General features: G+C 46.2%; 1 protein-coding gene across 4 annotated transcripts in view; it reads left to right on the forward strand.

Moving 5' to 3' along the window:
- The window catches only part of FLNB (filamin B), a gene marked incomplete at its 5' end in the record, with an annotated part of 72647 nt that overhangs the window by 35409 nt on the left and 22756 nt on the right, over positions 1–14482 (forward strand). For 3 of the 4 annotated variants that reach the window (XM_082321854.1, XM_082321855.1, XM_082321856.1), the window contains 18 exons: positions 267–393; positions 951–1087; positions 1447–1640; positions 1997–2110; positions 2640–2783; positions 3131–3254; positions 3507–3667; positions 4214–4304; positions 4557–4726; positions 6894–7011; positions 7723–7985; positions 8599–9196; positions 9419–9592; positions 10001–10163; positions 10550–10710; positions 11832–11999; positions 13528–13651; positions 13902–14058. In XM_082321854.1, coding sequence (XP_082177980.1) covers positions 267–393; positions 951–1087; positions 1447–1640; positions 1997–2110; positions 2640–2783; positions 3131–3254; positions 3507–3667; positions 4214–4304; positions 4557–4726; positions 6894–7011; positions 7723–7985; positions 8599–9196; positions 9419–9592; positions 10001–10163; positions 10550–10710; positions 11832–11999; positions 13528–13651; positions 13902–14058 — 3188 coding nt within the window. Of the gene's footprint in view, positions 1–266; positions 394–950; positions 1088–1446; positions 1641–1996; positions 2111–2639; positions 2784–3130; positions 3255–3506; positions 3668–4213; positions 4305–4556; positions 4727–6893; positions 7012–7722; positions 7986–8598; positions 9197–9418; positions 9593–10000; positions 10164–10549; positions 10711–11831; positions 12000–12608; positions 12699–13527; positions 13652–13901; positions 14059–14482 lie in introns of all 4 variants that reach the window. The other variant, XM_082321857.1, reaches the window with a different exon arrangement.

Genomic DNA, 14482 nt, shown 5'->3' on the forward strand with positions numbered 1-14482 from the left:
GCAGACTAAGAAAATAAAACACAAGGGAACCTATTAAGTCTGGTAACTTAAAATACTTTCTGCTGTATTTCTTCTGGAAGTGTTTGCTGTCTTTGTCCTAGACGGCAACTAGAACTAACTTCCCTTATAACCTGACCTTTTTTTTTTCTGGTGGAAGAAATTTATTCTTGCAAGCTAAAATAAATACTAGAAAACATGAACTCGTCTGAGTAATTGAAGGCAGGATGGAAGCTGTTATGCTTAATGCCGAACTGATCTTTCAACAGAGGGCTTGGAGGAGCTGGTGAAACAAAAAGGCTTTATGGATGGTATATATGCGTTTGAATATTATCCAGCTACCCCAGGGAAGTACGTTGTCACAATTACGTGGGGTGGGCACAACATCCCAAAAAGGTGAGTTAGAAGTAGCTTTTTTGGAGTTTTTGTGCCCTTTGGTGGGTTGTGTAGTTGGTGGGCTTTTAAAGCAACGCTGACCTTTGAAGAAGCTCCGGGGGGACAAAGTTAGTGGCAAGCAGTTGCTGTGACAGTTTATCTACAGCCTGTTTTAGGGCTGCAGCGGCTTATATTGGGGAAGCTTTGAAGGGTGATTCGCATCAGTCTTGCTAAACACAAAATGATGAATACAAAAAACAGTAAAACTTGGTGGATCATGCAGCTTGGACTTCGCTGTGAGTTTTTGAAGGGTTCTGTTATTTTAGTGTTCAGGGATACAGCGAGCAGTGCAAGCCAAGTATTTGAGACGCAGGATTTGTGGTGCAAGATGTAAGCGTGTGATGGGTTGGATGACCTCTCTGCTAGAAAGACAGTCTGCTGGGCACTGTGCCACCACATGGTAGCATCTATTAATTTGGGAAATCCAATATAAAGCCTCATTAAAATGCCTGGGACAAAACACGGATGCTGTATTTGTCCTCATTTCTAATTCCATGCTTTGCTTTTTTTTCCCGTAGCCCCTTTGAAGTTCAAGTGGGTCACGAAGCAGGTCCTCAGAAAGTGCGAGCCTGGGGGCCGGGACTGCATGAGGGGATTGTGGGCAAATCGGCTGACTTTGTGGTAGAGTCCATTGGCACAGAAGTTGGCTCTCTTGGTATGTTACTTAGTTTGCATGAAATATTTATATATTGCCACGCTAGCAATGAACTCATGAGAAACTTTCCCAGCAGTAAAAAAATATGTCTGCAAGACATTTTGGTCTAAACGCAAACTTATATCAGAGTATCAAAGGTGTATCGTAGAGACAGGAATGTGTGTGATGGGGAGTGTTAATCTGTGGTTTTGTGGGATAAGATCCAGAAGGGAATGATGGATCATCTCCTGTATTGCTGAAGAAGGGTGACAGAGAGCATCAGGCATGGTTATGGCTAATAAAAAGCAGTTTGGGGAAGTGGTGTTAAATTAGCAGCCACCACAAACCTAACACGAGGAACCTACTTCTTCCTTTTTCAGGCTTTGCAATAGAAGGTCCTTCTCAGGCTAAAATTGAGTGTGACGACAAGAACGATGGCTCATGCGATGTGAAGTACTGGCCCAAAGAGCCCGGTGAATATGCCGTGCACATCATGTGCGATGACGAGGACATAAAAGACAGCCCTTACATGGCCTTCATCCGACCGGCTTCAGGAGACTTCAACCCGGATAAGGTGGTGTATAAGAGTTCACCTGTGGCATGACAAGTCTTTGATGTAACTATAGTAGAGGTGTTTTGGAAGGCTTCTGGTAACAGACTTGACTTTTAAGCTGCCTCTACTTAAAGCTCTGAATTTGCCATGCTCCAGCCAGATATTACTCAGCTTTTTCTAATAACACTGTTGTGGTTTTGATTTAATGTAATGAAAACTTGCTGAATTAATCCACATTCTCAACTTTCACACTAGCCTCTACTTGTATCCCGTGCTTCATGGGTTTTGTGGGAAGGGGAAGGTCTTTAGAAATAAGTTGCTTAGTTTTACTTCTCTTTCTGAACTGCAAGCTAAGACTCTTGGGCGTGTTTTTTTAGGTGAAGGCTTATGGCCCGGGCTTGGAGAAGACTGGCTGTATAGTGAACAATCCTGCTGAGTTCACAGTTGAAACCAAGGATGCTGGGAAAGCACCTCTGAAGATGTATGCACAGGTAAAAAGCCAAAGGCAGCTATGTGAAACTTCAGCAAAAGGGCTTTAATACTATTGAGAAAAGTGCCTTGAGTATTTGTACTCGCTTACATGCCACTTAATTCTGGGCATGTGTAATTCTTTCAAAGCTCTGTGCTTTGATCTCTGTAATGTAGTCAGGCAACAAACCTAACTCAAGACAAGGTGACTTCTCCCTGGCATATGAAATACATGGCTTTGCTTCCTTACTTGGAGTCTCCTTAGCAAAGCAAGCTGTAATTTCCTGGAGTTGTCATTTGGAAGCACCCAAAGTGTCTCTGAGCCTGTGAATTTCAGGCGAGCTTGTTAAAATATGTGTTGTAGGATGGTGTTAGGAATGAGCAAATGTTAGAGGAGGAAGACTTGCAGGAGTGTAATTTGCATGTTTCTTCAGTATTTCTGAGCTGCAGTTCTGGAAAAAAACCCCACATTTTGGAACAGTCTTGGGCTGTTCAAACTATACAAATGTTTTTAAAGTACCTGAATCTTCTGTTTGTATTACTGCTTTTTAGGATGGAGAAGGAAACCCTATTGATATCCAGATAAAGAGCAAGGCCGATGGTGTGTTTGCCTGTTCCTATGTGCCAGTTAAACCAATCAAACATACAATTTCTGTTGTCTGGGGAGGAGCCAGTGTGCCCAATAGCCCATTTAGGGTAAGTACAGAGATGGATATTACTAGTTCTAGCCAAGTAGGACATTTGTGCTCACAACTACTTGTCATTACAGCTAGGATGATAAAACCCTTCTGTCAGCTTCAAGGAGGTGTGCTCTTCTGCTCCCTTTTTTTAGGAATCTGTCCACTTGAAAAAAGCTTTCTGTTTTTACAAGCTCTCACGTTGGAGGTCTCCTATCAGTCCAGCTGCAGCCTGGGGGAGTTGGGGCAATTCACTCTTACCTTGGTTCCGTTTTCCTGTGGCCTCTGTCCAAGCAATGCTCCGACTTGACTGTGATCGCGAGTGTGAGACAGATGTGTGATTCTGACCCTTGTGAATCCCTGTAGGTCCTTATAGGTCAAGGGAGTCATCCTCAGAAAGTGAAAGTGTTTGGACCTGGCGTGGAGAGAACTGGGCTGAAAGCGAACGAGCCGACCCACTTCACTGTTGACTGCACGGACGCAGGAGAAGGTAAAGGCAGGCTGGGCTGTTGCTGTGGTGTCAGAACCACGGGCATGCAAGGCAGGGGATTATTTACGGTTTCGTGCTGGGTTTCCTCGTTTCATGGAAAAACCTTGGGAAGCAGATCATTGCAATGAATTGTGATGTGATCTGTTACATCGACGTGGTGACTTGAACAACTGCTGGAAATGGGAATGTGCTGGCTGTTGGCTAGCAATGTCTGTACCATCCAGTAGCAAAACCTCTGTTTGCTTTTCCTAGGTGATGTCAGCGTTGGAATTAAGTGTGATGCTCGTGTGGTCAGCGACGATGAAGAAGACATAGATTTCGACATCATCCACAATGCTAATGATACGTTCACAGTGAAATACGCACCACCTGCGGCTGGGCGCTACACTATTAAAGTGCTTTTCGCAGGAGAGGTTTGTAATCTTCGTTTTACAGCCTGATGTTTCTAGAGTCTATCTGCTCTTTGATCACCGAGCACGTGCCAGTTCACAGCTGGCTCCTTCCATTTCAGCTCACATGAGCTTTGTCTGGTCACTGTTTCTAAAAACACTTTTGTAGTACTTGAAGGTACGCAAATGAGAGGGGTTGGCCGGAGGCAGTGAAGTTCAAGCACGTGATGTGTTGGGCTGGCACAATGAGCGTGGTCTCAGTGATAGGGCGAAGCTGCCTTCTAAAGGATAGAAAACCTAAGTGACTCTCCAAGGAACATGGGAATAAAAATAAGTTTTCCTTTAAAAAAAAAAAAGGGACAGAGGCCTCTGCAAACTGTCCAGCTGTTAGCTTTGCCCTAGACTTTGAATGATACTACTCAGTAAGGCAGAGCAGAGTGTTTAAATGAGGTGAAATTTTACTCAAGATGGTGCTGGAGTTAAAGCAGAAGAATCTTAAAATGATTATCTGTCTAGTTTCGGCTAGTGAAGAGTGACCTGGTTATGTTTAGAGCTGTGTTTCTGTTGCAGGAAATTCCTGCCAGCCCATTCAGAGTTAAAGTGGACCCCTCGCACGATGCCAGCAAAGTGAAAGCTGAAGGACCTGGGCTGAACAAAACTGGTGAGAGCTGGGTTGAGGTGGTGTGGCTAGTGCTGGACCATGAGGGGCTGTTGCAGGGCAGGCACTGCCTGGCTGGGCTTTGCTGGGATGCAGCGATGCAGTCCTGGATACAGCAGGATGGGGAGCTGGGTGACTGGAAACGATTCCGTTCCCTTGGCATTTTGCTTGATGGGGTTTTATAGGTACCGAATGCTTCTTGGGAAGAGTTTCTGTGCGAGCTCTGCATAAATTAGAATTAACGTTTTTCTTCAGGCGTGGAAAATGGCAAGCCAACGCACTTCACTGTGTTCACCAAGGGAGCTGGAAAAGCGCCGCTGGATGTGCAGTTCAGCAGCCCGGTGCCGGGAGAGGCGGTGGCAGATCTGGATATCATTGACAACTATGACTATTCCCACACTGTTAGGTACACGCCAATACAGCAGGTAGGTCCGACTGCTGTAGGAATACAAGAGTGAATGGGTCACGTTCCTGTAGTGCCGTGACCTCCCTCCCTGGTACCCATGCACAGAGGAATGAGCAGATAACACTCACCAGGGTGTCCTGTTCCCTGGGATCCCTAAAGCTGGCAGGACAATTGGGACTGGAAAGTAGTAATACAGTTTTCTGGTGTAGTTATTGATAGCTTGTCACTGTTTTGTTTTCTGGGAACAAGTGAGATATTGAAACTGTAGCACACAGCTCGTGTTGTCATTCCACACCTTATCAGTTGAAGACGAAAGGTGGCAAACCTTCCCGGGGTCCAAAACGGAGCTGGCTGCTGCACCAGCTGCTCTGGGCTGCCGCGGTCCTGCAGAGCCAGGGCTGTGGTCCAAGGACCTGCAGTGCAAACCGGAGCAGGGACAAAAAGCACAGCGTTTGGGCGATGGTGCGGCAGCTCCCCAGTAGGAAAGTGAAGGAGTTGGTGCTGAGGAGGGAAGCTGGGCTGCAGATTAAATGTGTCAAAGTATTTGTCTGTATTTGAGGTTTGCCCTTGGGTTGGAAAAAAATTCAGTCTAACTCATTTTGGTTTACAGACAGATGCTTCCTAGCAACACCCTTAAAGAGCTGAAAGTGGAAGCTGCTAATAACTAGAAGTATTTTTCCTTATGCTGTGCTTGCGTGTTTGTAAAGGGCCATTAAATGCCAGAGTGCACGAATCTCATGTATTTCTGAAGACGTAGGTGCTATAGTGCTGAGATGAAAGTGTTTTACTGCTCTTGTTCTGCTGAACAAGCACATGAGCGACTTGATCATCTGCACCAGCTTCCTTGAATGTAGCTATGTAAAAGTGGACTGATAGGGAGGACTGCAGGATTATTTATCTGATAATGCTGGTTTAGCATTCTTGGATGCACCATAGAGCTAGCGTTTGTTTTTGGATAAAGCAGTTGCGTGATCTCAGGATGTGGCTGGCGTGCCTGTTTGGAGAAGCTTTTGCTTGTTCAGTCAGGGTTGGAATGCAGAAGGGAGCAAAGTCGTCTGAACTCCACACGTGTGTGTGTGAGCAGTACCAGATTGCTATGTTTCACGTGAAAAGCAGTGGTGAAACAAGCCAGGATGCCCGAACCAGGTTTCCCACTTGGGTCTCCCACCTGGAGGAGTACCTTGGGTCACAGGAGAGCTGTGGACTTACAGAAGATGCTCGCAGATAGCAGTGGCAGGAAAGCAATGGTTAAAAAGAGGAGGTGAAAATAGACTGCACAGTAATTAGAGTAGCCTTGTCCTTCCAGTCTGTGAGCACGTAGGTCTTTCCTGGACCCTATCTTTCTTGGGTTCGTAAGCAGTAGCTTACAAATGAGACTCTGGTCTTTTCAGAGCGGGGGGAGGAAGGACTAGGTAGTTAAATTCCTGAGGGGCCGCGTCAGCAGCAGAGGAGCCTTGGTTTAATGCTGTTTACTCAGCCTTATCTATTTCACGGTGTTGCTACAGCTACCCGTGTGTGTGTTTTCTAAAAACAACCAAGAATAATCATGGAAGCTATTCACTAGCTTGTGTGAAACATCCATGACTATTTCACTTGGGAGCCGAACTGGCCAAGAACGAAAAGTAAGCAAACAGTGAATATAGCTAAAATATGGACTGCGGTAGGAGGGAATAAAAGGAGCACACATTGTGGGCTGGAGCTTGCCATGGCTGTGCAGTATTCCAGCCAAAATACACAACAGCATTAATCTTTCTGACTTGTAGAGCTTAAAACCCTGGTATTTCAGATGCTGTAATAATACAGCCTCTTTGCAGGCTTGGCTTTTGCCTGGCCTCTCCATGCGGTGGAAGGGGATACCTGGTCTGGAGCAGTGGGACATTCATTCAGGTGTTGGGTCTGAGCTCTGGGAGGGTGGGAGCCAGCCTGAGCTGGAGGTTTTGCCAGGCAGCTTGAATATAGCCTAATTAAATGTTGGAAGGAATTTCTTTTTCTCTCTTCCTGCATGAAATAAAAACCATTTAATACTTTGAAGGACTGCAGTGGGATGAGAGCTTGAGACTGCACAAACCAGTGAGATTGGCTGTGGTCAGCTAAAATGGATTAGGTGAAGTGGTTATGTACTGTTTGGACGTTAGGGCGTCCGTATGAAGTGAGGAACTGAGCTAACTTGTAAATTCTCCAACTAGGGTCCAATGAAGGTTTTGGTAACTTACGGTGGTGATCCTATCCCTAAAAGCCCTTTCACGGTGGGCGTTGCTGCTCCGCTAGACCTAAGCAAAGTTAAAGTCAATGGACTCGAAAACAGTAAGTACCTCTGGGCTGGAAGCCCCGTAGCCTTTGAAGTGTCTCCTGAATCTGGGCGATAGCCAACATGTCCTGCTGGAACAGCAGTGGGCAAAACAATCTTCTTTTTAACTTATACAGTTGGGGATCAACCAGCTCCAACTCGATAGCTTGACCACTCTGACTTAGCTGGTCCTCTTGAGGACTGAATTTCAATTTAGGCTTTTTTTTTTTTTTTGGCAAAGATTACATAGCAATGTAGACAAAGTATGTGTTGGGGGTTAGGCCCTTGTGGTGAAGAGAGCTGGACTCTTTGCCAGGCTGGGCACCTGCTGATGAAATCTGGTTGCCTTGGGGCTAGAGGGCTGTTCGTTCAAGTATGTGTAACTGCTACAGAGCAGAATGTCATTCATACAGTCTCTTTGTTTTCTAAAAACAAAAGAACTTAGGGCTGTGAAATATTGTTGCATTCCTGAAATGAGACTCTGATACTGTCAGGCAATGTCTTACAGGCTTGTTTAGCACTGTAGCTTTGTAGCTCAAATTAACCAAATTTGAGTTATTGTTTATTTTTTTATTTGGTTTGGCAGGTTTTTTTGCATGCAGAGGGATGCAGCCTGCGCAGGGCTCTGCCAGTGCTTGCTCCCTCGGTGGTACGTGCATGAGAGATTTCTGGGAGCGCTGTCTGATGTTGAGTACTTAACATAGTAATATGGGTTTTGTCTTTTTCAGGAGTGGAAGTAGGGAAGGATCAGGAATTTGTAATTGACACCAAAGGAGCTGGTGGGCAAGGTAAACTGGATGTTAATATTTCCAGTCCTATGAGGAAAGCTGTGCCATGTCTGGTGGAACCGGTTCTGGGTAAGGAGTGCAGCACTGCAAAATACATCCCAAGGGAAGAAGGACTGTACGTGGTGGATGTGAGTTATGATGGCAACCCAATCCCAGGGAGCCCCTATACTGTGGAGGCCACGCTACCTCCAGACCCCTCCAAGGTGAGTGAGTGGTTTAGGGCTGTAACAGCAACTGATACCTGAAAACTGAACTGTGGGCTATTGCGTGCGACTTGGCTTGGGTTCGGCCAACCAGACCCAGGAACATCTTCACCCAGAGCGCTGAGTCGTTCTGGTGCAGGCTCCGGGACTCATGGAAGTCATTCCTATAACACTGTACTTGAAAAAAAACATTGAACTAATTAAAAATACTGCAAGCATTCTGCATAGTGTGGCAAATACAAGTGTTGCTCCTAATTAAATAGAAGTTGGCCTCATGAGCATCTTGACTGTATTAATCGAGATGCTTCTTTCTAAGGAAATAGATTTCAAGAAAAATGTGTGCCATCAAATATTTTAATGTTACCTTTTATATCCCATGGCTATATAAAAACAGCTAGGGTGAGAGTATGAATATCCTTGCCTCGAAACCTCTCTGGAGGAGAGAGAGCAACTTTACAATAAAACTGGGAGGAGTGGCAAAGGAGGTGTTACTTTCTGTGTATTTTTAAGAGCTTGTTAATTGCGTCCCACATACAAAGCAGTCTAAGTAGGCAGTCTGTGCTGGCAATAACATGAAAAAAGGAGTTTAGCTCAACTTCATGTTCTCTTCTAGGTAAAAGCTCATGGTCCAGGTCTTCGAGGGGGCCTTGTTGGAAAACCAGCCCAATTCACAATAGATACCAAAGGGGCAGGAACTGGAGGTTTGGGTTTGACGGTAGAAGGCCCATGTGAAGCTAAAATTGAATGCTCGGACAACGGCGATGGAACCTGCTCTGTCTCCTACCTGCCTACGAAGCCTGGAGAGTATTTTGTAAACATCCTCTTCGAAGAAGTTCACATTCCCGGTTCGCCGTTTAAGGCAGACATAGAAATGCCATTTGATGTCTCTAAAGTCATTGCCACGGGCCCGGGTCTGGAACGTGGTAAAGTAGGTGAGGCAGGGCTGCTGAATGTCGACTGCACGGAAGCGGGTCCCGGGGACCTGCGGGTGGACATGGTGTCGGATACTGGTTCCAAAGCCGAGGTCCAGATCGATGATAACAAAGACGGGACGTATGTCGTAACGTACGTGCCGCTCTCGGCTGGCGTGTACACGATCAAGATGAGATACGGAGGAGAGCAAGTGCCTAAATTCCCAGCCCGGGTCAAAGTGGAGCCAGCTGTGGACACAAGCAGAGTTAAAGTGTTTGGGCCAGGAGTGGAAGGGAAAGGTGAGAATAACTGTTGTTGTCAGAGTTTGTAGGACTTGCGGTCCTTTATCCTGCACAGAGCATTGAAAGTTGTAATAGCCTTGTGTGTTCCCATGGTGACCCTCGGGCGGGAGTGTTTCCTTATGTTCCCAAATGAGTTGTTTATCGTGCTGGTTCACAAAATGTTTTGTCATCAGAAATACATGCGGTTCTTGAAGTGACTCTTCAAAACGTATCCTGCAGGTGTCTTCCGAGAAGCTACAACTGAGTTCACTGTGGATGCTCGACCTCTAACGAAGGCTGGTGGCGACCACATCAGGACGCAGATCACGAGCCCGTCTGGCTCCCCCGCGGACTGTCTCATCCAGGACAATGCCGATGGAACGTATTCAGTAGAGTACACGCCGTTTGAAAAGGGTAACCTCGGGGTTTTTTGTTGTGGTTTCTTTTTTTTTTTTTTTTTCTTTTTCACTTGAGAGGGGAAAACCAAGAGCAAGCAGTTCTTCTGACACTTTCATTTGGCAAACTGCTGAGGTCTTCCAGTAACTTGTTGGCATCTTAGCAAGATTTTTGCCAGTAGAGGAGCTAATTCTGCAGGAAGTAGCTCTATTTTAACTTGAAGAACTGACTTTTATGGTAACTTGGCTTCAGAAGAACAGTGTGTGGATGGCATCTTGGTTATGAAACACTAGTGAAGTCTTGTGAAATGCAGGAGGAAGCTCTTACCCATGTACTGACATTTAAGTCTGTAGCATCTTGTAGAAGTGATGTTAAGTGATGAGACTATTGGGGGAATTTTGGGACCTGTTTTCTTCCTCTTAACAGGCCCGCACGCAGTCAGCATAACGTACGATGGCGTACCTGTACCAAACAGTCCCTTCAGAGTGAACGTGACAGAGGGCTGCCATCCATCACGTGTGAAGGCACAAGGACCTGGACTCGAAGAAGCTTTCACAAATCAGCCAAACGCCTTTTCGGTTGTCACCAGGTAACTGGGCCTAGTTGATCCTTAAGGAATATCTGAGGGAGGGAGGAGTGTAGTGGGCTGTGAGACGCAGGATGCTAAACACAGGACAAATATTTATAAAAAGGCTAAGCTGTGTCCTTCCCACTACTGTGTGTGCTACCTCATCGCGTACCGAGCACTCTGCTCTGCAGAGATTAGGGGTTGATGGTGGTTGAGGAGGAAATTCTAGGAAAATGTGAGTGAGGTTATGGTGAACAGCTTTGCATGCCAGAGCACGCTGAAGGCTGGACATCAGATGTCAGGTTACTGCATTTCCAGTACAGGTAAAAATGCAGCCAGAGCATGCAAAGGCTACGAAGCTGCTGTTAAAGCAGGTAATTCTAACAATGTGCATTTCTGTCTTGCAGAGGGGCAGGAATTGGTGGCCTTGGAATAACTGTTGAAGGACCTTCAGAGTCTAAAATTAGCTGTAAAGATAACAAGGATGGGAGCTGCAGTGCCGAGTATGTTCCTTATGTTCCAGGAGACTACGATGTTAACATCACGTATGGGGGAGAGCATATTCCTGGTAAGAACTCTTGCTCAGTGGCTTCCAGAAAAAGGAAGGTGTTGAGCTAAAGACTTGGTGCCTTGGCTGCATCTCACTCGTGCTGGGGGATGTTGAGGTTTCGACTTTCTGCTTTTCCTGGTAATGTAGGCATTTGTTCCTCACACCCGGCAGGGAAGTGTGGAGCGCTTTGCGCTGTGGTGTGGTAGTTCTGAGGAAGGGCTGCAGGCTCTTCTCGTTTCCGAAACAGCCTCTGTGGGGATGTGGAGGAGCCTCGTCGAGACTGCAGCACCTGCAGCGGGGAACAAAAGAGCGGGTACAGATGGGTGGGACAGGGACGCTAGCCCTTGACAAATAACTAGTATTATGCACAAGGGGTGCGTAACACATTAGGTCAGGAAAATAGCCCTTTGGGATGTGGATGCCTTCAAGACTCTGTTCTGCAGTGAGATGGTCTAACGGGTGAGCTTGTCATGGGGATTATATTAAACACTGCAAGTTTTGGTCACTGCAGAGAGCATAGTAACTGTTTCCTAAACCAGACATTTACCTGTGTATGCATTTGCACTGAATGTTAAGCTGTAGTGAAGTAGGTTTAAGGAATGTTCCAGGTACATCTGGCATCCAGCAGTTCACAATTAAAAGACGGATATTTTGCTTGATACCAAGAATTAAATGCTCCTAAATGCCAGACACATTTTGCTGCAATGTTTGAGTTCTTATGTGCTGTCATACAACATACGTTCTTTCCTAGACATTGTGAGTGAGTTGATTCTTTCCCATTGATCCCATTTTATTTGTCAACATACTGAACTTGCTAGAATATGAAGGAAACAAGTGCCTGCATGACAGTTCATTTGCACTTCTGCTTTCTTTCATGTATTTTTTTTCTGAGGTGTGAGAAGCAGATGGATCACAACTGAATTGTTGAGTAGACAGTGAAAATGCAGAAACACCATCGTTACACTTCTGGCTTTTGCAGAAGCAGAGTAGTAGTGTGGAAGCTGTGGGGTTGTCATTCCTGCCTGAGGTTGTGGGATAGTAATAAAAAAGGAAAGGAAAAGGAAAAGCAGGGAAAAGACCTTTGGTTTCCTGTAACTGTTAACTCTGTGGTGTTTAACACTTGCTGCGTTAACTTCCAGGCAGTCCTTTCAAGGTTCCTGTGAAGGATGTTGTGGATCCCAGCAAGGTGAAAATAGCAGGACCAGGTCTGGGAACAGCTGTTCGAGCCAAAATCCCACAGTCCTTCACTGTAGACACCAGCAAGGCAGGAGTAGCACCCCTCGAGGTGGTGGTGGCAGGACCCAGAGGTAAGAACCAAAGCACTCCATCCAGCTGTGCCCCCACCTCTGCGTTCCGGCGGGTGACACGGTCCTGGCCCTGCTTGCAAAGGTGGTGATACCACTTGAATGAGCATTTCCCTCTGTTCCTGTTCATCCGGCATGTGGTTCTTGACAGCTGACCTGTGTGTCATGCTGTGAAAGGAGAACTGTGTCCTAGGTAGTGCTGCTTTGGGCAGTGTCTTTCATGTCTTTTATCCTAATCTTCAGAGCTGGGAAAAGTGACGTGAGTAACCATCGCTGGTGAACAATTGTGGCTTAGATTTAGACATCAAAAAGTAAATCCAAAGTCTCACACGTGGTTGGTGACTTGGGAAACCCATGTCACTGGGTTGCAGGAGTCTCTGAAACATAGTGGAACCCCTCGGTGGCCCCCAGAGAGCAGCAAGGCCCTCAGGCGATAGCGTTAACGGTGTTGGTATTGACCTAGGAAGCTGTGTCTCGGTGGCATGGCATCTCGGCAGCGAGTGCCTTTTGGCTGCCAGTCTCACCTTGGTAGGAAGCGAGAGCTGCTTCCCCACTCGAGTGTCAGGTCACGCTGGTGCGGGTGCCCCTCAGGTAACCCTTCTTTAATTTTAGCGGATGAGACGGATTCCCAGGGATGGCGCTCCCCATTGAAAGCGATTTCGGATTTCTTTAAAGGTGATCCAAAGGGTGACACTGAGACAGGTTTGAACTCTCACCAACTACTGCAATTTTGGCTCTTGGAAATCTAATTGGCAGCAGCAAGAATCATCTGGAGGAGGGAGTGGGAACCAGCGGTGTTGCTTTTAGGCTTTGCATGGCAACTATACATTTCTCTTGAGCTTGCTTTACTGCTAATCCTTCCTGTGTTTTAAAGCCAACTTGTAATTGCAGGCTGCTTTGTGTGTTGATCTGAACTGATATGCCACGTAATCAGCTGTAGATTCAGCTTAATGCAAATCGAAATAATTGATCCTGCTTTCTTAGGACTTTGTCGGCTTGCAGGGCTCTCTTGCCGAGGCAGCGAGCCTGCCTTTCCAAGTACCTGATTGTGAAAGACTTGATGAATGCTACACACCAACTGGCTTTAGGGCTCAATTCTGTGCAGTGAATCCCAGTAGCAGTACGTAATCTTATAAATGACAGTCAGGCAATTATACCCATTACTCATTTTCCTTCTTGAAAGATCTTCAGTGTATTTTGAGCAATCGCTCTTGACCTGGACTGTACAGAAAGGCAGATTTTTTCTCTTGTATTTTCATGCTAGCTTTTGTTTACAGCAAGAAGACGGGAGCCCAGAGAGTGGTGGATAATAAATCTATCTCAAGTTAATGGCTCTTGAATACAAAATAAGGGAAACTGATCACTCATCCATGCCCACTGCCTTCTTTCAAAAAATAAAAAAACCAAGCTGAAATTCTGCTTGTTGCAAAGTGTAAATGAGCAGCGCATCTTGGAGCTTTGTGCGGCAAATGGCTGGTGAGGAACTGAGTTTTAATAGCGCAGCTGAGAAAATCGTCTGTTGCTTTTCTAGGAGTTGTGGAGCCCGTTAATGTGGTAGACAATGGAGATGGCACCCACACGGTGGTGTACACCCCTACGCAGGAGGGACCCTATATGATCTCTGTCAAATATGCTGATGAAGAGATTCCTCGCAGGTAAGGTGATGAGGATAAAATTAGATGAACTGAAGATTTAATGACCTGATCATGCTCTCCCAGCACATGAGCACCATTTAAGGGCTAGCCGTGGTCCTTCTACTTAACCAGTGCAGCTCCTTGCATGACTTCAGGGTTCAGCAGTGGCAGAGATGCCGTAGGGGAGGTGTATCCACACCTCAGTGTGTACTGCAGTAACTTATCAGCCATTGGCTTAGGAGGAGGGGGCAATAACGGGTTTCCCTTTAAGTCCCTTCAAGGTGAAGGTGCTTCCTACGTATGATGCCAGTAAAGTGACGGCGAGCGGACCAGGTCTCAGTTCCTATGGCATACCAGCCAGCCTGCCCGTGGAGTTTGCTGTTGATGCTAAGGATGCTGGGCAGGGGCTTCTGGCTGTACAGATCACTGTAAGTAACTAAAAAACCAAGCAGGAGTGGAAACACGTTGTTCTAGGTGGGCGCGAGTGGCTCCCATCGGAAGTGTCCACAGCTGTACCCTGACATACCCGGTGTCCTGAAGACTGGGCTGCTGGCTGGACCTTAAGCTCGGGTACAGGAAAGTCTTGCACTCGGCATTTGTGAAGTTCTTGAGGCTCCTTTTATGAGACTTCTGTCTTAAAGTCATCACCCATGCTATATTTGGCTCTCAGTTAACCTTACGTTCTGCAAATGCCCAAAATAAGATAAATAGCTTCTTGTAATATTATGAAAATGATGGAATTCGAAATGGAGACAGCCTTTTAGCAGTGTAGCTCAGCAAGGCCATGAGATAACATCCACACTGAGCATTACATGATGATAAATTAGCAAACAAGTTTCCCTCAAGGTTGCC

Source organism: Platalea leucorodia (genome assembly GCF_965183815.1).
Source record: "Platalea leucorodia genome assembly, chromosome: 9".
Classification (NCBI taxonomy): Eukaryota; Metazoa; Chordata; class Aves; order Pelecaniformes; family Threskiornithidae; genus Platalea; species Platalea leucorodia.